This window comes from Akebia trifoliata, chromosome 3, assembly GCF_017979445.1.
Source record: "Akebia trifoliata isolate Shusen 1 chromosome 3, ASM1797944v1, whole genome shotgun sequence".
NCBI lineage: Eukaryota > Viridiplantae > Streptophyta > Magnoliopsida > Ranunculales > Lardizabalaceae > Akebia > Akebia trifoliata.
In genome coordinates, this window is record NC_141377.1 from 1,773,633 (window position 1) to 1,798,557 (window position 24,925).

Genomic DNA, 24,925 nt, shown 5'->3' on the forward strand with positions numbered 1-24,925 from the left:
TTTAATTTTAAATACTTCATAAGAAAATGCTTAAGAGACCATGCAAGACATTGCGTTTCACACTGCACTAAAATGATTGTTGTTCCTTCAAGTTACTCTCTCTAAAGCCAAATCTTTTTTCATTGAGAGGGTGAACTCATATCTACTTTTACTATCTCCATTATCCATGTTCATTATATGGACACCAAAAGTTTTATTCATTATTTGTAGCTCGCAATGCATATGGAGATATTTTGCTCCCAACCTCTCTCTACTGTTTGTCACGCTAAAGCCTAACAAGTGTAATTTTGTAAATTGGGGATGCCATTCAATATGTGTGGGCTCTGATAATTGGTCGATCACGAATCCTATAAGCATTATGAGCGAAAACTCAGTGAGAAAAATAATTTTCGCCATAAGGACACATGTTAAAATGCATTTAAAACACCTTGAAAAGAAGCATTTGAGAGTATTTTTGATTGGAAAATTTTATCTTATGAAAACATTTTAGATAGTAAAATAAATTCTAGAGGTGTATTTAATGCATCTTAAGGTGTGCCCCTTGGGCATCAGTTAACAATATCCTTTTTTAAATTTGGTTACATTTATCCTTGACCTTGATCTTTTTTGAGAGACTAACATAAAGACCTAATTCCCTCAGTCTTCCACCTTCAAACAAGATAGGATTTTTTGTGTAAGTGAAAGACAATGGATTTTTTTGACAGAAAAGTCATGGGTTTTTGAGGACTACGCCCTATTACACTAAAAAAATATTTTAAAAAATTATTCAGCGTGTGAAGAGTTTTGCTGAGAAGTTGAAAGCGAGGGCATTTAGGTCATTTTCTATAAGGCATCTGGGCCGCGCATACCCGTATCCGTTCTATTAGGCCTATAGTACTCCACTCTCCAGCCTATAGCTAATCGGCCCAAAGCCCAAACTTTTAAACGGAGACGAAATTATAACTCTCTTTCTGTTATTAGGGTTTTATAGGGTTTCTGCGTTCTTCTGCAACTTTTTTTTTTTTTCCTTTCTTTCTTCTAGGTTTTCGATTTCAATGTCGATTTGACGAATCAATCCAACAAAGAAAGAAAAAGAATCAGAAAACCACTACGAAGAAGAAGAAGAAGAAGAATTAGGACGAAATCAAAGAAGAAATCAACTCTCTGAATCCACCAAACCGAGCAGAGTAGAAGTAGGAGAAGAAATTTCTCTCGAATTGTTTCATTTTTACAAGTTTTGCTTGGATTGCACAATCCTTCTCCGTAAAATCCATAGGATTCACTTGGTTCATTGTTTGGAGGATCGTGAGAGGTACAGAGAGGCTGAATTACAGGTTTTTTTATTCTTTCTCACGAGAAGAAAGAAGAGATGTCGCTCGTAGAAGAAAAACAAGAAGGAGAAGCCATAGTGCAATACGAAGATGAAGACGAAGAGCTTTCATGGTCGTCAGACTCTGAAATTGGAGACGCTCTCGACTGGTTGGACTCGAAGGACGACACAGATGCTGTCAATGGATCTTTCTCTATCTCTTCGAGGCGCCCCAATGCTCATGGAGGTCTTTTTTCTCGTCCTCTTTCATCTCCTCTCCAACCTATCTCGAATCGAAATCAAAAGTTCTCTAATCACATCCGAGCCGCACCTTTAGAGGTCTCTCTCTCTCTTTCTCTCTCCCTCTCTGTATAGTTTATTGATGCTCGCAAATCCGATTGATTTGCTTAATCAAAGCTATGATGAATCTGATTTAATGGAGAGATGTTTTTGAGAAAAGCTATTGTTTAATTTTGGTTTGTAACTGAATTATGTTTTTGTTAATGTTGAATTGTTCTGAAAATAATTACCCTTTTTTACTGATATATGGTGTGGTGTAGGAGTGGGAGGGAAGGTTGAATGTAGGAATGTCGAATTCTGTAACAACTGCAATTCGCGGAAGTGTTCGAGATATGGCGATTGGGAGAACTAAAACAACTGAGAAAGCAGATCGCGCAACCGTTGAGCAGGTTAATATTTATCTGAAAACTCAATAAAATATCTTCTTGTATGTATAAATCTTCTTTTGTGTGATTAATTCAGTGTCTAGTGATGTATCCAACTAACTAATCGGAACAGTTTCTTCTGTACAAATTTGTAATTTTATGATATTTTCAGGTTTCATAGATTAATACCTCGCTAGACTAATATGAATGTCTTTGGTGATGAATATTTTTACTACAGATGTTTTCCATTTACTGACATTTAATCTTGTATTTTGTTTTCTATTGATTCAATTCACAGTTTTTTTTTTTGATAGGCATTGATTCAATTCACTGTTAAAATTACCTATATCATATCTCACACATGTTTCATTCTCACCTCACAATCTGTACTTATGGGTATCCCGTAGAAATTTTTAGCTACTTTGTTGTACATGATATCATTGTAGGGCGATTGAGGAAAATGTTCTTAGTATGAGCTTAGGTGAGAATAAGATGATGAGTGGAAAAACTAAGAAAGAGAAGTTCATAAATGAATATATTTGTGAAAATGTAGTAGTAGCTCCAATGGATAATAAATAGGGTAACCAATGAGGGGTTGGTGAGATGGCTAGGACCATGCCTTAGGAAGTGGAGGTCCTGAGTTTGATTCCCACAGTAGGTGGCCACCCCCTATGATTTATCCCAATACTTTGGTCCATGTGGAAGGGGTGATTTATGTGCTCTGTGGGATTAGTCGGGTGTTCTAGAGTCTGGATACCCAAGTTATAATAAAAGAATAAATAAATAGGGATAGTCTATTGGAACGCTTTTTTCATGTGCAACAAAGACCAATGACCACCACTGAGAATGAACGTAGATGATGAAGCTTTTAAATAGGCAAGGGGAAGGCCAAAGAGGACTTGAAGACACTTGACTTAATGAAAAAACTAATAAAGACAAGTTCATAAATGAATATATTCGTGAAAATGTAGTAGCAGCTCCAATGGATAATAAATAGGGTAACCAATGAGGGGTTGCTGAGATGGCCAGGACCACACCTCAGGAAGTGGAGGTCTTGAGCTTGATTCCCACCCTAGGTGGCCACCCCCTATGATTTATCCCAATACTTCGGTCCATGTGGAAGGGGTGATTTACGTGCTTTGTAGGATTAGTCAGGTGCTTTAAGAGACTGGATACCCAAGGTATAATAAATGAATAATAAATAAATAGGGATAGTCTATTGGAATGCCTTTTTCATGTGCAACAAAGACCAATGACCACCACTGAGAATGAACGTAGATGATGAAGGTTCTAAATAGGCAAGGGAAAGGCCAAAGAGGACTTGAAGACACTTGCCTTAATGTGGGACATGACATGACGTTGAGTAGAATTGAATATTGGGATTGGATTTGTATAGTATACATCCATTTGATTGAGATTATGCTTTTGATGATATGATTGTATTGCAGGCTATCACTCTATCTCCTACCCCCCCAACACACTTTTTCCTTTAATTTATTTTATTTTATTTTATTTTGGAACATGGTAGCTACCACCAATTTAGTAATTGTAGTGGCACCATACACGTTTGTTGGTAGTTGATACATGATCCAATGGAATGCTTAGAGTAGATTTTGTTATGTAGTTGTTCATTTATTTATTTACAATGCTTTGTTTTTTTTTTCTTTCGAATATTTATTTACAACTCTCTGCAGGCAATTGATCCACGAACTCGTATGGTTTTATTCAAAATGTTGAATCGCGGTGTGTTTCATGACATCAATGGATGCATTTCTACTGGGAAAGAAGTATGTTATACATTCCTACCCACAAGTTGTTATTTCATCTGGATTCATCAAGGATTTTGTAGAATTTATTACTGGAATGTAGTCAGTTAAATTTCCTTTTTACTTTTACTAATTCTAAATTTAACATAATTTTAATGTATCACATGCTTCACTTGCACTTGTGGAAATGACCATATATCATATTTGGCATGTTTTTTCCTAATTGTGCAATAATTTTTTTTTGGACAGGCAAATGTTTATCATGCAACGAAAGCTGATGGCCAGGAGTTGGCAATCAAGGTGTACAAAACATCTATTCTTGTATTTAAGTAAGTCCTCTGACCCTTATTTCTTTCCGTCATTAAGATTTAGGATTCTAATATCCATAAAGCACTCTGAACTGCCGGCCACCCTTAAGAAACTAGTTTATTTTATTTTATTTTATTTTTGCATGTGTAGCTTTACCTGTGAACTTCTTAAATTGTGTAAGTAGGCTATTGGTCCCTTACTATGTAGACTCTGAGCATCCTAAAGCTCTTGGAGAAACCTGATATATGTTTATGTCGTGTCTAATAATAAATCGTGATGGCATGTTTCTTGTACTAAGTAGTTGACTAGGGAAATAACGAGAAAGTATTTTTGGATAATCACGTAGCTGAAAGGAAGATAAATTGGTTAGTATGGCAAGAACATTTTTTTCTCAAAGGGAAAAATATATTTTGGGAATTCAATTAATATGTTATACAGAATTTTCTCAGGAAGGGTTGGCAGGATTTTAAGTTTTTCTCTCTTTCTGGACTCATCTTTGAAAGTTAAGCAACTGTATTTTGGGCCATCCGCGAATTGTTTGATTAATTTTCACCCCTACCTAATTTCCTGAAAAAGGCATGACCTTTTCTTATTGATTCTCTCTTTTTTGGATAGAAAGTTATGAAAGTTAAGCAGCTGCACATCATTTCATTAATGAGTTGTTAAATGATTTCTCTGACCTTCCACCGTTACAACTCCTTTACTCATGCTATCAGCTATGTGGGATTTTTAAATGCCTCGGGTAGGTCCTGTTGGTGGCCCATTGGTCGTTAAGTATTCTCTCTCTATTTTTTGTCTGTTTTTATACTCTCTACTGAGTAGAAATTGTAAAGTTTATTGGTAGTAAATGTCTTGCAGATTCAGTTTATAGTTAAACATGAGTTATGTTATATTGTCCAAAAAGTGTATGCCCTCGTATCCTGCATAATAATATGATTAAGCTTAACCACTTCAGGGACAGAGATCGATACGTACAAGGGGATTATCGTTTCAGACATGGATACTGCAAGCACAATCCCAGGAAAATGGTTAAGACCTGGGCAGAGAAGGAAATGAGGAATCTTTTGAGGTAAAGCTGATCCTTATTTTTTAATTTTTTTTGTAGATGCTTAATTTGTCTTATGCAGATGCACGTACTATTTAATGCTTCGATGGCGTGACAGTGTGTAAACCATGAAAAAACCTATAATGTATGTAGAAATTATCATTGCACATTAGTGGAAATTGGAAGGAAAGTCTTTGTGGTTGTCATGCTACATCCTAGCCCAATCCTGGAGTTTTTGTCTCTATTTATTTCTTCTTAATACGCTTTTGGTTACTGGGGTCTTTTATCTACCTCAAAAATATTGTTCTTTCTCAACCTGACGGGAAAAAGTAGGAATTTATTTGAAAGGAAAAAAAATTAGTAAGCTATGTTGTCATAAATGAAATTCAATTGACTTTTATCTATCTTTCCATGAGTGCATAGCTTTTCTCTCTGGATGAACCACTGTTGCAAGATGAGTAACTTTTGGGTTCCATATGGTACATTCCATCAAAATGTGGAATGTCATTCTTTAGATGTGGTTTCTGTAGTTATGGGGATGCATTCTGGTGAAGCCTGCAAAAGCTTGTTCTATTGAAGGAATAGAAGTTACAGTAGTAGATTCAGCTACTGAACTGTGCACTGGTTTATTATTAAGCTATTTGTACCACTGAGTTTCTAGAACAACACCATGCTTTGACATGATTAGTGTCTAAGATGTATATTTAGTTAAGTGGTTACTCGACTTCTTTCTTGGTTTATATGTATGACACAACATGTCAGACTTGTGCTTGTGGTGTTACGTTATTTATACCCTCGTCGAGATGCTAGTGCAACCATGGGGCAGCCCACTGTGCTTTGTATGCAATCATCGAACATCATTTGCCTATTGCATTTTATTGTGCCTTCCATGTACTCTTCTTGTTGGTCAAATATTCTGCAAGATTTCTGACATGTATCACAAATATTTCTTATATTTTGGAAAATCATGCAAAGTTTTTGAGGCTCTTCAGAGAAGTGCTAAATAAGTAATTTCCAGCAAGTAATCTCATTGAAACTTGACATCTTGATCATATCATGAGTCTTTAAAAATTTGTTAACATAAAAAATATCAAAACGAAGTTTCTGTGGTTTGATATGTGAAATGCAATGTTTTGAACCGCAGGATAAAGGCAGCAGGGATTAGGTGCCCGACTCCAATTCTATTGAGGCTTCATGTTTTGGTCATGGAATTCATAGGTATTGGGTTCTATTCCTCGGATGTTCCTCTCATTTTTGTCTGGAATATGTTATGAAGCATGATGGAAGTCTTTCGTAGTGTCTTGAATGTTATAAGCTGCTAGTAGAACACACAAGATATGTAGCACACATGCAAGGGTTGGTAGTACAATCCCAAGCATGATATGATGCGTCTTTATTATTATTATCTTTAATGTGATATTTTAGAGAACCAAAGGAATTCTAGCGATTTCCAGAATATCGGATGGTTTTCTATTAAGTAAAAGGTACCTATTGGTGGGTCCTGACCCCTTGCATGCACCTCTTTGCTCTTTTTAGGTGGTAATAAACCCCTAAATACTCAGATTATGGATTTACTGTAGAAACAACACCAGTCTTTTATTGGCTTGGTTCAAGTCACCTTTGGTTTTGTTATTTGTTTTTTTTTAAAACAACGTTGGGCACAAAAAAGTTCTCAACTTCCCTTTATATCATAACTTAACTGGTGATTTTATGGTACAGGAAAATCAGGGTGGGCGGCACCTCGTCTTAAAGATGCTGCTTTATCTCAGGACAAGTTACGTGAAGGTTATGTGGAGGTGTGTCCACTTCTTTGGAACTAATCCAAGACATTGTTTGTTTTATTGTATTTTTGTTTTGTTTTGATAATTATCCAAGATATTCATTATAATAGAATAGAACATTTCAATTAATAAACTTCAGAGGAAATATCTAATGACCATTGAGTAGACCTATGGTACCTACACTAAGCTAGTTCATGTTGCACACTAGCTAGTCACTGCCTCAATCATGTTCCTCTATTCATTTTTCCCTTATGCATTAGGCATCCTATTTGTTTGTTTGAGACTGCAATAGTTCAGGTAGTTAACAACAGACCAACTGATGGGTGCCATCACCTTGATTTTTGTCACATGGGTGAGATGTGGATCATCCTTACGTGCATATTGACGAATTTCAGCCTTCTGGAATAATTTGGCATGGGAAATTTCAGAAAAAAAAACAGAATATATATTTATATATATCATTATTTTGAAACATATAAAAATTGTACATTTCATATAGATTAAGATGTAATATTAAACAAAATTACAAAACTGTAATATTGTTCAACTTCAAACTTCAAAATATAAAAATTCATCAAGGATTCATCAAAATCATCAATGCCCACATTATAATTCGGAGCTAAATTGTCGATTGAATGTGTCACGAATTAATCTTGATTTTTTTCAAAAATCAGTGATTTTTGTCATTGTACTTACATTTGCTTGATGGACCTATAAGATTTGCCGTAAGAGATGGACTTATAGGGAGTGTACTTCAAAAGGACTGCCCACCTTGCTTCCAATACACCCTGGTGACAATAGTCTTTTGTACTTGCAGATGTTGGAGTGAAAAAACATATACTTGGGGTGTCTCTTACATATTTAACCAAGTCATATTCCATACCAACTAGTTATTTATCTTCAGATACCATGAAACGTTGACCTTTTGTTTGTTATCTATGTGCTGTGATGTAAATTTGTTGGAGTATATCAATTGATCTACTGGTTCCAGTCCAACAATAAGGCAAATTAGTTGCACCAATTTACCTTCCAACTTGGGAGACTAACTGATACTGTTGTATCATGATTCGCTTTCATATATACTTGGCTCACAATCAGGTTACTCCTGATCATCTACTCAATGGGATCACCTAGGAGATAACTGTGCGAAAATCAACTCATTTCAATGAACATAATTGGCGAAAAATGGACTTTTTTTCTTTTTTCTTTTCTTCTTTACAATGTTTTGTTTTCCTTTGACTCTGCCTACAACATGATTACTATCAATGTTCTTAGAGGTGTATGATACTTATGCCTTGAGGCACACCTCGCAATGAGGCTCATTAAAAGCGCCCTAAGGCGTAAGGTTGAAACCTAAAAGCAATTAAGGCTTATGCCTCAAACCAAAAGGCTTGCAAAATGCTTATGCCTTAGTGTGAGCGTGAGTGAGGCATACACATTCTGACTGAGGTCTAAGCCTCACATTTTTTTTTCTATTTTTTCTTTCTTTTTTAAATAGATTTTTTCATCTTTTTTTTTTAATTCATCTTTACTTCTTGTTTTATTAACTAAGCAAGATCTTATGAATTTCATTTTTGCTATCATTTCTTTGTCGCATGCAAAGAAAATTGTTGAGTTGATTTGATTTATAAATAAGTTTTGGTATTATTTAATATTATGTAAAATAGGTTGCTTAAAAAATATTTAGCTATATTTTTACAAGGAACATAACATAGTTATTTACTGTAGAAACTTTTAATTATTTAATATAAAATAATAATTTTATATTAATATTTATTGTAATGGACTAATACTTAGAATTCATTTGTGTATTTGATAATTGGGAATATGTGGTTGATATCCTAATTGTTCAATTATTTAATAATGGTTCTTTAATGTCTTATATTATGTATTCAAAAATATAATGTGTGTGAGGCTTACGCTTTATGCCTCGAGGCTTATGCTTCAAGGCATTGGCCAATCAAGTGCTTTGCCTCACGCCTCAGCTTCTGAAACATTGGTTACTATTCTTGTATTGGGCTGATTTAAGAGGGAGGATCTTCTATCTTTGGGTGGTTCAAGATCAATGCCAATTTGTGGAGAATCCATATCAATATATTATTCTAAGTACTTGCAACAATACAACGTTATCCTTTTATTTCCTTCTACTTAACTGGTCCCTTGTGGACAATTGCCCGCTATTGTTGCTAGTAATAGGACCGTTATGTTAGCTATTCATTGCTAATCAAGAAAGAGAACAATGTGAAACCCTTAAACTTTAATGCAAATTCGGATCTCTACTTATGTTTTATTCATGCCTTCTGATCTGGACTATGAAATCCTAAATTTAAATGAAAAATAAAAACACACGGATTGGTTGCCCTTAACTATTGTAGTAAAAAGAAAATGATTTATACAGCTGTGTATATATTCTTTTTCATGTTTATTTGGTATTAATAATGTCATGGAAATAATCTTCTAGCTTTCCTGCATGAATAGATGATTATGGCAATGCGAACATTATATCAAAAGTGCAAACTGGTGCATGGAGACCTAAGCGAATATAACATTCTTTATTTCGAGGTAAGCCCAGTGTTTTTTCATCATGAATCAATTATATACACTTCATTTCAAACACACTTTCATAGGTTTCTCATCCCATTTTGCAGGGTCACTTGCACATTATTGATGTTTCTCAATCAGTGGACCTTGACCACCCTCATGCCCTAGATTTCTTACGTGAGGATTGTGTTCATGTTTCTGTAAGTCAATTTTCAAAGTAACATTGTTATATTTTTGGCTTCTCTAAAGTAGCTGAAAAGAAAGATCATACGTAATTAACCATTTGATGGTCTGCAGGATTTCTTTAGGAAACATGGTGTTGCTGTTATGACAGTTCGAGAACTGTTTGATTTCATAGTTGATCCATCAATTACTGATGAAACTTTGGACAGCTATTTAGAGGAGGTTTGCTGCTTCATTTTACTCTCTATATATTCTGCTTCCTCAAATTTTAGACGGCCTTCATTATCATCTCCTTCAATATAATTTCAGGTTCAGCAAAGAATTTTGGCAAGAGGAGATGTGATGTCCACAGAGGATGAAATTGCAGACTCTGTATTTGTGCAGGTAATCCACAGCTCTTTTAAAGGTGTTGGGCTTATACCTCGTGGTGTGCCTCAAAGTGAGGGCTCCCTAAAAACACCCTAAACTTAAAAACAGCTGAGACATATTCCTCATACCATGACGTGCCCAAAAGGCGGACACCTTTGGCCGAGGCATACACCTCAAAAGTTAATTTTGATTTATTTATTTTTTCTTTTATTTAAAATGAGATATTAACTCTATTTTGTTTGCTTCTTCGTTTCTCATCTTTTTATTGGCAACCAACATAAAAAAGGAGGTCAAGATGACCAGCCCCAAAAAAACAGAAACGAAAACCAAAAGAAAGAGAAAAAAAAAATCAGATGAAAATTACAAAACCATTCCCCCATCGAACCAGGGAAACTTCAAAAAAGACACCCCCTAAATTCTTTGATGACTTCCCCTAAAAAACAGCAACCCAAGATGGAAATGATCAAATCTTGCATTGGATGGTCCTTTTGGAAGCCAAGAGGGAAAATGCCCAATTCATCTTAAGAATGAACTAAGAACGAATGGATCTGGAAGACAAATAAATATTGGAAACTTGTCCATATCTTCTGAGCCACACTGAGTAATGAATACGAACATGGTCTGTAGTTTCCCCATTCATTTTACACACATGGCAGAAATTCAAGGAAGGAAATCCTTTATTAATAATTTGATCCAATGTAGCAATCCTCCCCAACATCGTTGATCAAATGGATGGACGGAACCTTGGCCTCATATGGCGGTCGCTGGAAAATTCGAAAAGCTTGGTTGGCCATACAAGTGATGGCATGATTTCTCCGAGAATGCCACGTCCTGTGTCCCTTCGCAAATCCGGCAGTCATCCAAATCCAGACGACTGACTGGCTTCATTGTTGATACAACTCACTGTGCTTCCGATATAATCCAACTCCCAATGATTAAATCTTCTCCTGACTCGAAATTTGAAGCGAAGAAAATTTGAAATGGGTTGCCTTTCTTAACAGAGAACTCAAATAATGCACGAAATTGCTCCTTAAGAGTCAATTCCCCACACCAACGATCCTCCCGAATAGTTTTATATACAAATTTGAATATACAATGTTTCTTTCTTTCTATTTTATGTATTCTTTCTTTCTCATCTAGTTATACTTTTGTAATAAATAAAAATTGTTATTTATTGCAGAAACTTTCAAGTATTCGAATATTAAATGTTTTGATATAAAATAGTAATATTAGCATAGGGATTAAAACTTGGAATTTGATTATATGGATTTGATGTTTGAGATTTGGAAATATGCAGTGGTTAACCACATACACACAAACCTATTTGTTCAAAATTTCTCCATACATGAGACTTCTAGATGCTTTTTTGCCAGCTGAGCATCTCTTCTCATGCCTCATCTTAAAACATTGATCTATACTGTAGTCACATCCTATCATGGAAATCTTTGTTTATATGCATCTTTGCAAAACTTTCAAAAGATATATAAGCTTATTAACTTGTCCCAAAAAAATATGTTCTCATAGTTCATATTCCCATATATCTGCTTGCAGCAAGTAGTCTTGAAAACCTGTTGACATAACTCATGACTGGATAATTCTCTTGATTTGTATGTACTGATGACATATTTTGAGATCTCACTTATCAAGAAATTTGAAACTGTTAAAACTATTCATTCAATTCTTTCTAGAACCGCGTCTTTTGTTTCATATTCACGTTCACCTAAGCCCTTGAAGCTGAGATAATGAGATTAGTCATTATATATTGTTTAATTTAAGCTATCTACCCTAAGTCCTCTGGATCGAGTCTTAATTCAAGTCCAATTTTTTAAACATTATTCTTCCCATTTTTTTTATTATTTAGTGGTATTTTATTTTTCAGTCATACATTCCGAGGACACTAGAACATGTGAAAAATGTTGAGGAGGATATAAAGCGGATCACGAGTGGTGAGGACACTGGAGATATATACTACCAGACCATAACAGGACTCAAGCACACTCTTCCAAGAGTTCCACACCAAAGCACTAAAGAACAGGAGCAACAAGAGAAGAATACAAATCCCAAAGAATCCATTACTGATCCAGCAGACCAGACCAACTCGATCGACAGTGAAACAGAATCAGGAACGGATGACGATGAAGAGCACTCAAGTGACTCAGAAGAGAAGGGTTGGGGATCTGAGAATGAGAACCAATCACAGTCACTTGTAGATAAAAAAGCTGCTCGAAAAGAGAATAAGAAGAAAGTGAAAGAAGAGAAGAGAGAAGCTCGCAAGACAAAAATTCCAAAGGCTGTGAAGAAAAGAAAGAAGAAAATGTCCAAAGACAAGAAGTCTAGGTAGTGTTCTGTGGATCCTCTCTGGTTATAACTTTATGTGGTTTAATGAGAAGTAGCTCCTATCACAAGCAGGTCGTCTAATGTATGAATATTAAAATCCTAATATTACCAATTTTGTCCAACTGAGTAACTAGCTCTTGTTTTTATTGCAATCACACCAATGGAGGGAGATGTTTCAAGTGTTGAGCTTCAATCTGTACTAGGTGATTTGCAATTCTTTAATAATATTTGCCGATTTAACTATTTTTCCTCTTTTCAATAATCTCCAATTTTATTGTCTTTTCCTTTTTAATCCAAAGAGAATGCTTGTGTCACTGGGCAGGACAAACTAAGGTAATAACAATAATAATACTAGACCCTTAATTTATTTTGCAAATTTATCAAAGATTAAAAAAAAAAAATTTACGTGGTCCCAGTTTTCAAGCTCATTGACTCAAATCTTCTTTTATTTGTCAAAATCATTTAAGGTAACAATTTTATTTATTTTCTTTACATTGGTTTATAAGATGAGATTATAGAGAAAATTAATGGTGAATTACCATTTCGTGAGCTGAAAATGAGATTTACTAAAATGCAAATCATCACATTTTTGTTAAAAATAAAATAAAAAATCAGAACTATAACGAGGCTTGGGAGCATTAGTCGATTTGGTACATCAATACATGTTTCTATGCCCGTTCCAATATTGTCCAACTTTGCTAACTCTCCCTTCTCAACCCGTATCTTGTTCGTTCTGGAAACACGTCTGCCTATTTCATCTTTTCTCGAATCCCCTTTTACGGAAGAAATAGAAGTTCGAGAAGGAATACCAAAATCTAGTTCATTCGTTGAGTCTCTTTGCATCCCTGTTTGAATGCTTAAAGTGCCCAACCTATACAAGAGTCAAAATTCTGACGATTTTAAAGTGATTACTTAGCAAGTTTAAAGGGACAATTTTGCAGATTTAAAGTGATTATTTCACTTTAAACTTGCAAAATTTTCACTTAAAAAAATTTTCAATTTGTTATCATTCACAATTTGATAATAATTATTTATTTATGGTAGTCCAGGGAGTATGCCCACGTTTGGTGAGATTAATCTACCTGAGTCGCACGCACCATCCAATACCTTATCACATGTTACATTATTTAAATAATCACATTTTTGTAAAGGGGTATGTAGAGATTCGAACACACAATTTGGGGCGCAAACCTTATTGCTACTTACCATCTCAGCTAACCCCCAGGCCGCCTCGGGTATGTTTTGATAAGTAAAATGAACAGTGAGTCAAAATTGTAAATTCATTAAAAGTTGATCACTTTTTTGTAAAATACCCGAAAATAAAGTAATGGATTAAATCATTGAAGAACTAGGGGGCTTATCTTGTCACTCAACCCCAAAGCTAAAGATGATTTTTTTATTTATTATTAAATAAAAATAAAGGGTTCATGTGGAGTGGGTCGTAGTCTAAGGTCTACGACGAAGAAAGAAAAGTGAACGATGCGTATTACGGCATGGGCCTGGGCCTGGGCTCTTGTAAAGTGGGTCCCTCAAAACGAAATGGCGGCACGGACAAACAGAAAACGAAATGAGGCTAAAGCTTTACCATGCGTACGGTTGTGGTCGTTAAACAAAGAGCGTTGTGTGTAAAAACTCTCAACACTCCCAACTGAAAAATCTTCTAAAAACCAAAACACACACAAAACACAGAATACTAAAATAATTCTCTCTCTCTTTGCTTCAAATCAATGGCCTCTGCTTCACTTGTTTCGTTCTATTGGTCTCATAAACCTTTCTCGCCTTTCCCCGATTCGATTTCTACAGATCGATCACGTTTCGTTTCGTGTTCTTTGCGATTCAGCTCGATAAAGCAGAAATCAGGAATTAGGTATTCTGTTTGCAAAGCTACCTCCATTATCTTTCGCAATCTCAAAGCAGATGATTTTCAGCATCCCCTCGACAAGCAGGTTATTATTTATTATATATATATATCAGGATGAAATTCAATCAGATCATGTGTTATCGGATTGAAGTTTTGATTATTTTGGTTTATATATATATATATATATATTTTAGTTTGATCAGATTTATCACTGTTTCAATTGTTCTCTAATATTATTTTCTTTTTCTTTTTAAAATTTACTTTTCTTTTACTCAGAATACACTGCTTTTGAAGGCGATTCCGGGTTTAAACGAGCTTGGCAAGGCTCTTCTAGGTATTTATTTTTGGTGTTCCTACTGTTTTTATTTATAAATAGATTGCAAAAAGAAATTCATGCTATAAAGAGCTTTGAGATGGAATCACTCTTACTATGAAGGAATCAACTCAAAATGAAGAAATCTATTCTAATTTCATAGAAGGGTTTTGTTATCGTGTGCCCTAAGGGTACATGTTAAGATGAATTAAGTGCACCTTGGAAATAAGCATTTGCGGGTATTTTTGGTAGGAATATATATATATTTTAGGGCATTTTAGGTGATGAGTTTTTTTTTGAGGTGCCTAAGGTCACATGTTAACAGAACCCATAATAAAAAGCTTCCAATGGTCTTCCCCTTTTACATGTATTTATAGATAGAAACCTAAGATTTCCTTTTGACCTATTTGAATTGAAATAGAAACATCCAACTCAAATTCAACTTCTTATGATTCTCTAATCCTTAAAACCAAATAATTAGCTACAGTAAACCAACCATCCTGATCTTGTGGGGGTACTTTAATTAGTGTCCTTTGGACTTACACAACATAAAAAAGTCTCCTAGGTTATTGAAGGACAAGATCTTGCACTTATTACGGTTTTTATTTTTATTTTTTGAGGGTATGGGTGTCCCCGGTACATGCAATACCCCACAAACCACACATACCAAGCAAGCTGAGAAAAATCCCTGTGGGTGGCCAATGAGGGAGCTTGAACTCAAGACCTCTCTCTTTTTGGAGGGATGCCCTGACCACCGCACCTAACACTTAGTTGGTTATTTATTACGAAATTAATTTATGCTAATTGGTCATTGAATAAAAAATATACAAATACCAATGTCAAATGACATAATTGAGCTTAGTAAAAAAGAGAAACTGTACAAGTTAAAAATATTTCAATATATTGAGTTGAGTTGACTGAATTTTCAAGTACTTTCTCGAATAGGCTTAGTAAAAAAGTAGAAGCACGTGCTCGAATAGGTTATTGCATTTAAATATGTTTGTTGCACGTTGGATTGAAATCATAGTATCTAAGTAGGGGTTTGGGAATAAGTTGGCATGAGGAATATTCAAAAGAATAAAAAAATGTTAAAAACAATACATTTCAAAATTTTCAACATATCTTTTGAGCAAAACAACACTCTATTGAATATTTACACATGAATATTGTTTAGGCGGGTTTAATTCCCCAATTAAAATAATACATGTGTGGTTGAAAGTAGAGACCAAAATGAAAATTACAAAGAAAGAGAACAAGAACACAAGCAAAATTTATTGACAGGGTTTGTCGTGAAATCACAGACTACATCCTGGGCTCGTGGTGAGCCAATCCACTATAATACATTTCTAATTACAAGTTTCTGACCTCGATTACATACATCCCAACTCTATTACAAATTTTCCCCGATTTTTCCTTCTCACCACCGAGACCCCCATTGGAATGGTTCCCCCTCTCTTGGGCATCTTTTCCCCTTTAAATAGATTTAGAGTCCCCCCAAAAAAGGATTCTAATCCCATTCAAATAGCAACCCCCAAATCCTCCTAGATTACATTCTAATTAGGAGTCCAAATAAAACAGAATCTCCCCCAAATTAGGGAAAACTTCTTAGCCAGGATTAAATGCCACATAGACGTCCCAAAAAGGGAATGTTTAGTTGTTACCCATAGAGTAGTTGCCTCTCGGTGGTTGAGCGCACCGACTCATAAATTTTTTCAATTATTTTTTTTAAAATAGCTTAGGTGGAGACTTTTTGAAAAAAAGTCAAAATTTAATCACTATGTATTGGTAAAAGGAAAAAAAAAAAAACATGATAAAATGCGATTTTTTCAATGAGTCGTTGAGTTTGGTGAAAATCTCATATATTTTTTTTAAACTTAAAGTTGTAGTTAATCCATTGGTTGATGTTGTGTCATGTATTGTTGCCATGAGGTCACAGGTTCAATTCCAGTTATCTCTAACAATGATGGTTTGATGGAGTGGATGCATTAATTAACGGAGTTGATTTATTTTGAGTGTTTGATTGTTTATTTCTATGTTTCATATTTTATGAATGGATATTGGGGGGCCGATATTTGTCCTCACACTTTGAGATATGTGGTGCTAAATAGTGAGATGAAGCTCTTGCCTTTGAGCTCCTGCGGCATGCCTATTTTTTCATTTTGATAGTCAAGTTAGTCCACAATTTGACAGAGTAACAGAAAGAACAAAGATTCTCCTTCCCCCCAACAGTGTGCTTGCGATTTTACTTTGACGATCAAGTCAGTTCACAATTCGACGGAGTAATGAGGATTTAGAGAAATCACATACCTTTGCTTTCAATGGCTCCCCCTTTTATAAGAGGGATGGTGGCCTATGTGAAAATCCTTTCAACCTCTGGAGTTGACCTTTTCCACTAGATATGATTGTACACATTGTCATCCCATATAATATTACAATTTCCTTGCCCAATATGACAATCCAGTTCACAATCCGATAGAGTAATGATGATTCAGAGAAATCGCATACGTTTGCTTTTAGTGACCCTCCCTCTTTATAAGAGGGAAGGTTGTTGTGTGACAATCCTTTCAACTTGTGGAGTTGACCTTTTCCTAAATAGGCATGGTTATGCACATTGTCGTCCCACGTTACGAAGTTCTTGCCCAATACGTGTTTTTGCTTGTTGTTAGGCGTCCTTAGAGGGGTCTTTTCTTGTCAGGTTCCCCTCTCTAATCTATGCACGTCTGATTACTTTGCCTGAGATTCCCTTTGACAAGAACATACATAACACCATACCGAACCCGGGAGAGTTGGGAGTTTGTATTCGAACTTGGCTTATGTATACTAACGGTGTTCTTGATTGTTGGATAGTTCCAGGTCGTCTTCTTTTGTCTTGGGTTGGGATGCATGGCTTATCACATCTCGATACAGTCAGGTAGGGAATTGTGAACAAGGTCTTGACCCATATCTTGATGTAACGCTTGCCAGTATTAGATGTCTGATATTTTCTCGACTCCCACAGATATATTATTAAACTTCTCAGAACTCAGCCTTTGTATCATGTTTAGTGAGATCTAAAGAGGGACTAAACAAGTTGCAACTTACATTAGGATATAATGACAAGATTCAATCCATCCTTGTATTTTGGAAACTACTCTTCACTTCAAATGAGCTTTGAAATATTATGCTCTTTTAGGGCATTCACTTCGACATAACGCTTCCTGCATTCTATGCCTCTCTACCCATTACTTCTGTGTCCTATACCCCATAATGGTGGATGCAGCAACTCCTTTATCCAGGGAGTATACATGCCAATTTAAAACTATGGAGGCTATCGTGAAATGTGATAGTTGCATTGTGAAGGTTAAGTATCTTAGGCTTGCTTCTTTTGCCAAACTATTATATTCTTGTTAAAAAATAAAATGACTTAAGAGTGCAACTTTTTTTTTTTTGTTGCAACCTGCGGGTACATATAATTCAGAAGAATATGTGGGTAATTCATACACAGTATCTCTTTCTTTTATCAAGGGTTCTACCAATCAATATGTTTCCACAAATAATTGAAATTCAATTTCTTGATCTGTATCTTCAATTTTTGGAGGCTTAGGCGACTTGTCAATCTGGATTCAATCAAAAAATATGGTGATGTGACAACTTGTTAGTCCGTTTTGGGACCTCTTTTTCACGCAAAGCGTAAGGCAAGGGCTCATAAATTCGCCGCCTTGGTGATATAGTTGAGCCTCTTTTTTGAGAAAGAAGAATTAGGAACAAAAGAAATGGAAGGCAATTGCAATGGAAAAAAAAGAATAAGAAATCTTTTTTATTCTTTTTTTTTCGCTATCCATAGTCATACAGATAGAATTCTTATTATGATTCATGAACTAATGACTAAGAATATATATTACCTACCTAAGCCAATCATACCAATGCAGATGAGAAAGTAGCGGCGAATCAAACCTACCCACTCAATCGTAGCAAATCAATCAAACTCCCATCTCTATAGCCCCGGCCATAAGACGAGGCCACAGGACCCATGTGGGGCCCTTCTCGCACCTCTAAGTACAAAGAAGGATGAGATATCTATATTCTATACTGTAAACCCAACCCCTGCCTTTTTCTTATTTATTACCGGCATAGCTGCCACTCTTATGCTCGGTCGGAGATAGGAAAAGAGGTACGGGTGGTTTTTTTATCACCAGGTAGAGACGAATACTATATGGTAGCGGCAGGAAATTCTTTGGCGTTGAATCAGGGTGTTCAGGAAGAACAGGTTGTTCCAGCTCGATACCGTCAAGAATTCCTGACTATTGCATGGAAATTCATGGAAAAGAATAACTCGTGCGTGCGGGTGCTTCAATATCTATATCCAAACCAGATAAACAGATATGGAATACGCTCAATGGCACGGGAAGAGAAGTTGCTCACTCAGTTATTAAGTCAATCGTGTCAAGTTCCGTCAGGGCCAGAGACTGAAGTTTCATTCCGGTCCAGTCCCTCTATCCTAAGCTCCTCTGTTTGCGTAGAAGTTAGCTAGTGGTGTGCGATACCGGCTTATTTTCCTATATATCCACTCATGGGGTGGTACTTCAGCATATGATTCATATAAAGATCCTCCTTGTTAGTACAGATTTTTGTTGATCTCAGACACGGTAACCCCAGAAAACCTGCACAAAGACAAATTTGTGTCTTTGCTATAATAAAACTGGAAATAAATTACTAAAATTGCATATGTTGATAGAAGTAAGTAGTATTAAAAACATTCTAGATGAATTTGAGTGTTCTTTTGATCTGCAAAACAGACGAAATACCTCGTCAACACATAGGTGGATTCTGACCTCATGAAAATCCATGATTTGTTGAAGCTAAATCTAATGCGTATGTTAGTATTCAAGTAAAGAAAAAGCAACATTTTCTTTACTGTACTATATTTAGGAATGATAATTGTGTTTTATTTGACTGAAGAGATGGAATTAAATGCTGTTGTGAGATTTGACCATAAGCTGCATTGAGGTTTATTGAAGCAACTCTCGTAAATTTGTCGTTATGGCAGGAAATGTTGCAGAACAGGTCATGCTTCTTGAGAATATAGGGACATCAGTTCTTGTTGCTGAAAACCAGGTTATTTGATACTTTTGGAAGAAATATCATCATAATGTCATACTCATCAATGTCCTATTTGAGACTTAAAGCTGAAAGATATACAAGGTTTAGAAGTATATGATTCGATGAGGTTACTTTACTTTCTACTTCTTTGAACGTAAAGATTTCCTTTTATGAGTATAATTTTATTAGAAAAAAGAAAAAGGTAAGGGAGGCCGAGGTGGTCCCCGCAGATACAAAGAGAAAAACGAAAAAGAAACCAACAAAAACTACACTACAGAACAAAGTTCTTCCCACTTGAAGACGAAATCTTCAAAGAAAGCCCCTTCAAAATCCTTGCTCAACTTGTACCAAAGGAAGACCAATCTCAAAATCTCGAGAATAACATCATAGAGAGATTTCTCCAACCCCTGGAAGACCGTTCTGTTCCTCACTTTCCACAACCCCCAACAAATAGCTAAAGGGAGAATGGATCATAGATACGACTAGCAGAAGTATTTTCTTTGGGGGGCATCTTCTGTATGCAATTATATGAGAAATCCGCTCATTTTCTTTACGGTTACCATGCCAGAGACATGCATGAGACATTGTGAAAGATCTGTTGAGCCATGGATTACAAAATATTCCGTCTTTGTTGTCCAAATACTTGTGCCCAACTCATTTTCGAGTTTCAATTGAGAAATTCATTATTGTGTAGGAAAGTTAGAAGACGCATGTATATGCATAAAGATGTTCTGTTATACATTCCAGTTCTAGTTTCTTCCCATAGCTCTTTATTATTACTGATTTCAGATCTTTTTTCACATTTTTAGCTTCCCGAACTTCATCAATTAATGGTGGAAGCTGCAGAGATACTGAATATCGAGGCTCCTGATCTGTATGTTCGCCAAAATCCTGTACCAAATGCATACACTTTAGCCGTCACTGGCAGAAAGCCATTTGTTGTTGTGCATACGAGCCTTGTGGAGCTTCTTACCAGAAAGGAGTTGCAGGTCCTTTCTTTTTCCCTTCTGACAACTCCTTTGTCTTATCATCTTTTTTTTTTTTTTCCGACTATCCCTTTTTATAATTTTGGGTAAGTTAATTATTTCAACCTAGTTAACAAATAAATCAATCTTTAGGTTTCATTATATATAATACTAGAAGGTGGCATGTGCAAACGCACACGTCTCAAAGGGGCTTATTTGTAATTTAAAATATTGATTAAAGGGTTTTTGATGATTACATAGTAAAAATAAAAGGATACTTTTGCAATTATGAAAACTAAGCAACGTGATTATATATGGGCGTAGGTTGCAATTTTCTTAGTTTTTTACCAAAATGATCCTGATTATATTAAATTTAAATATAAAAGTGAGCATTTATGGGCACTCAAATTTTGGTGTTGAACCACTTCTACTAGGCCTTTCTCTCATTATAATAGTAAGGATTTTGATATTATCTGTTACTAAAAAATTGGTCAATAAGGTCTACATACTTACTTTTCTAAAAAATTAGTGTTGGATGCTTTGTAACTTTTCCGAAAAATGGGGAAAATTTTGAGTACAACTCTAGTGTAGGTTTTGAGCTTTAGCTTTGATTAATAACTAAGTCTACTTTTCAATACTGTTGTATATGATGTGTCCATTTGGGAGGGCACTATTAACTTACTGATTTGTCAAAAAATCCTAAATAGGCTGTTTTGGCGCATGAGTTGGGTCATTTGAAATGTGACCATGGTGTATGGCTGACATTTGCAAACATTCTTACACTTGGAGCATACAGTGTGCCTGGTAAGTGGTGTTCCATTAAAACATAGGTAAACTTGCAAAAATGTATGATCTAGGTGTTATAGATGGAAATTAATGTGTGTGTGTCAGGATAAATGGTGCACTTGTGAGTTCTATGTCCACCATTCCAATACGTCCCACTCACTTCTTGGTAAAAAGAGTAGAATTGATTGGATGGCAAACATCAGAGGCTTAATGTCGGTTCTCCAATTCCTTTTTGTCTTTCCAAATACATAAGGTTAAGATCACTCAGATGGGATTGATTCTTATTGATATCCATTTATGAGTGGCACCAACCAAATAGAAGTTACTGACCCTTTCATGTGTGCCATGTGTACTGGTATTCCATTATCAGTCATGAAAACTTAAGAAAAACACTCTCCTAAGTAAGATTTTAACTCTTACTAAGGGTCCTTGAGCTCAAATGGATTGCCAATGTGTGGCAATCCAACACCAGCCCTCTAGATTTTGTGGAAAATGGACTGCTACCAAACTTCCACGGAACTCCCAAATTTAAAATTAAAATTCAATGGTGAAAAATAACATTATTTTGAAATTTTTTTTTTTTAAGTTCATAGAATTTTTTCCTCCACAACCTTGTGGTTCATGTTTTTGGATGCCACAAGGTGATGAAATCTTACCAAGTTAGTAAGGCTAGTCAGACTCAAAACTTAATGAATATGATGTCCAGCTTATAGATTTACCCACTCAAATGACTCTGCTCTTACTTCCCCATACTGTTAATGCTTACATTGGTTCTGAAAAATTCGAATAACTATGCTCTCCACAGGACTTGGTGGATTGATTGCTCAGCGTTTGGAAGAACAACTCTTCCGCTGGCTCCGAGCAGCAGAGCTTACTTGTGACCGTGCAGCTCTTCTTGTTGCTCAAGATCCCAAGGTATACAAAACTCTAATCCAAAACATCCGTATTATGTATGACATTACTTATGTGTTCGTATATTATCTTGTCTTCACCCCATTTTGATAATTTCATTCATGGTCCTACCAAGAGGTGGTCATTTCTGTTCTTATGAAACTAGCTGGAGGCATCCCATCACTCTCTGATCAACTTAATGTGGATGCATTCTTAGAGCAAGCTCGCTCTTATGACAAGGCTTCTTCAAGCCCAATTGGGTGGTATATAAGGTAAGGTGTGACCCATCAAACACACCAACTTTGTCATGATCATAGTGACAAACTCGGAATTTCAGAAGATTCAGCAATGGAAAAGGTCGGAAAAAAAAAATCGACAACTGGTGAAAAAATCAGGAAACTAAAAATAAAAATATACTATTACTTAACATAATATAAAAATGTAATTTTCAAGGCTTTGTGAATAAGTTGGGATAAAATCACAGATCAAAAAGAATGGTGAATTAATCGGGACTTTAAAAAAAAAAAATCGGAGAATTTTGTCACTATGGTCATGGTGAATACGTGATGTGGAATCTGATGAGCTACTGTTTTTTCAGAAATGCCCAGACAAGACAGTTGTCCCACCCTTTGCCCGTTCTACGTGCACGTGAGGTTGATGAATGGTCGAGGAGCCAGGAGTATAAATCCCTTTTGAAACGTGCAACACAACTCAACTCTGTACAAAAAGTTTAGCTTCCCTTAAGTTGAAGTTATAGCAAGCTTGGAATTATAAGGTGTGTTTTCCCATCTTGGTTTGCCTTCAGTAATGAAAACCTCCTGCATGCAGTAGTTTTTTTTTTTTTTTTTTCCCTTTTAAATCTTTTTTCAGGTGAAATCTAAGGTCCTTGTTTAGTGTAATATAAACATTGTTTCGCAAATCTATGGCTGTGATGGTGCACATGAATGGGGTAGGATCTGCCATTTTGATATGTTGTACATTGCAGATAGAAAGCGAAATCTGACACGATAGTGATTCGTGAGCATTAAATCTATTGACTTCTTTTAAATGCCTACCATTTCTTTCCTATTTATCCAAAATGATGCACACCATGTGTGCACAATCATGCATGCGCACCATGTGCACTTTGCCATTGCTAGACAGTCCCGTTGGAAATAGTTACGACATGTTTCCTTGTTTTATAATCTATTTGTATCTGTCTTTCCTGATCAAACATTTTATTGTTTTTCAAGGCAGCAGAACGCCGGTAAAAGGCAATAGGGAGAATAGTTGACGAGCACCAATATCTTGATTCGTCTCAGGCCTTTAAAGATACGATATGGAAACCACACTTGCTCATAGCTTGGTTCTAATTCACGAAAGGTTGTCAATGCCTTCGAAACATGAGCTGTTCTTGATGAGCACGAAAATATGTGAACTTTGTACATTGTGACCACTTTATTTTTTTCCGTTTGTTGTGTAAGGGAGGTTCCATATTCAAGCTCTCTAATATAGTCTTACCCCAAAGTGTTCCAAGGAGATATTCCAAATCACTTCGAAACACACACACACACACATACACAGAAGGACATACATATTTGCATTTCACTCTTGGAAACTTTACACTCGACAAGTTTGGGTGAATACTGAAGGGGATGATTACAAGGAAGATTTCTTCCCCTTATACAGAAGAAAATTTTATTATCAAATATATTTTCTAGAATCGTTCTAAGGCACTTCTACAATTATCAGACTTATTCTAGAACATTCTAGTAGTGTATGAGCCATACATAATTCTTATGGTATAATAGAGCATCTTTTGATTTTCTGATTTTTCTTAAATATTTTTATAATTTCTTAAAAATGCTCTAATCACCATGGTTTTAAATCTGGTCCTATACGTCGGTATCACCCACCACCAAGACAGATGGACAGGTCAAAGAATTGGACAAGATTTATAACCCACGTTCATTTTACTCATTGTTGAACGAGACGTCTTAAATGTATCGGAAAACTCATCCGACATGACTCGGTCTCTTTCATGGATGAGACGTCAACACGAGTTTTAAAACCATTGCTAATCTCACCATGAAATAGTGAGACCGCTGCTACTATGTAGTACCATTTGCATTCTAGATAACCCTTGAGAGAGTGAGTTCGGATCTTTTTGGTACAAATCATAATTCCTAAATTTCACGAATTAAGATCAAGGAAAGGAAGTCTTCCAATCTTATGGCAAAATGGAGATAATAACTTTTACAGTAAAGCGATTGATGGAATTGCAGTACCATGAAACAAGATTTAGCATGTTAATCAATCACTTTGGGACGGACCTTCTGGAGCGGAGAAGAGAATAAATGAGTTTCTCCATTTCTCTTGTTTGGATTGTTAAGTGGGGAGAAAAGAGAAGAAGAGAAAAAAAAATACAAGTTTTCTCTCTCTTCAAAAGTGGAGAGAAGAGAAAGAAATGGAGAGAACTCTTTTTAAAATATTTTATAATTCCAACTCTGCCCTAAATCTCTTTTAAGATATTTTAAAATTTCAAAATTATCCCAAGTTCTCTCTAGTCAATCCAAACATGGTGGAGAGAAATTGAGTTTCTCTTCTCTCAATCCAAACATAAGTGTGTGTGTGCGCGTGTGAGAGAAAGAGAGATGCGAAGCTGTTTGATATTGAATTGTTGCAAACCAAAAAAAAAACAATCTTGTGAAGCTGGTCTCCTTTCCCATTGCAAAGTTTGGAAGTAACAGAACTCCCACTCCCGTCT

At 35.7% G+C, this 24,925-nt stretch overlaps 2 protein-coding genes across 6 annotated transcripts; both read left to right on the forward strand.

Annotated features, from left to right (window-relative positions):
• Positions 1 to 965: 965 nt before the first annotated feature.
• Positions 966 to 12,546, forward strand: LOC147405428 (uncharacterized). Its single transcript, XM_086433176.1, has 12 exons — positions 966 to 1,627; positions 1,849 to 1,977; positions 3,648 to 3,740; positions 3,969 to 4,048; positions 4,984 to 5,097; positions 6,218 to 6,291; positions 6,793 to 6,869; positions 9,333 to 9,416; positions 9,503 to 9,595; positions 9,693 to 9,800; positions 9,888 to 9,962; positions 11,827 to 12,546. Exons 1-12 carry the CDS (start codon positions 1,349 to 1,351, stop codon positions 12,286 to 12,288), a joined length of 1,668 nt encoding a protein of 555 aa, XP_086289302.1. The 5' UTR covers positions 966 to 1,348; the 3' UTR covers positions 12,289 to 12,546.
• Positions 12,547 to 13,886: 1,340 nt separating this feature from the next.
• On the forward strand, positions 13,887 to 23,694 carry LOC147405429 (Peptidase family M48 family protein). 5 transcript variants are annotated; one of them, XM_086433181.1, is made up of 9 exons: positions 13,893 to 14,230; positions 14,422 to 14,479; positions 19,485 to 19,552; positions 20,347 to 20,526; positions 21,210 to 21,306; positions 22,094 to 22,203; positions 22,318 to 22,451; positions 22,778 to 22,954; positions 23,419 to 23,694. In XM_086433181.1, exons 1-8 carry the CDS (start codon positions 14,012 to 14,014, stop codon positions 22,911 to 22,913), a joined length of 1,002 nt encoding a protein of 333 aa, XP_086289307.1. In that variant the 5' UTR covers positions 13,893 to 14,011; the 3' UTR covers positions 22,914 to 22,954; positions 23,419 to 23,694. The 5 variants fall into 5 exon arrangements, 3 of the variants coding, with proteins under 3 accessions (XP_086289307.1, XP_086289305.1, XP_086289304.1); XM_086433179.1 differs by having other exon boundaries at positions 13,894 to 14,230; positions 23,416 to 23,694; XM_086433178.1 differs by having other exon boundaries at positions 13,896 to 14,230; positions 23,412 to 23,694.
• Positions 23,695 to 24,925: the final 1,231 nt, after the last annotated feature.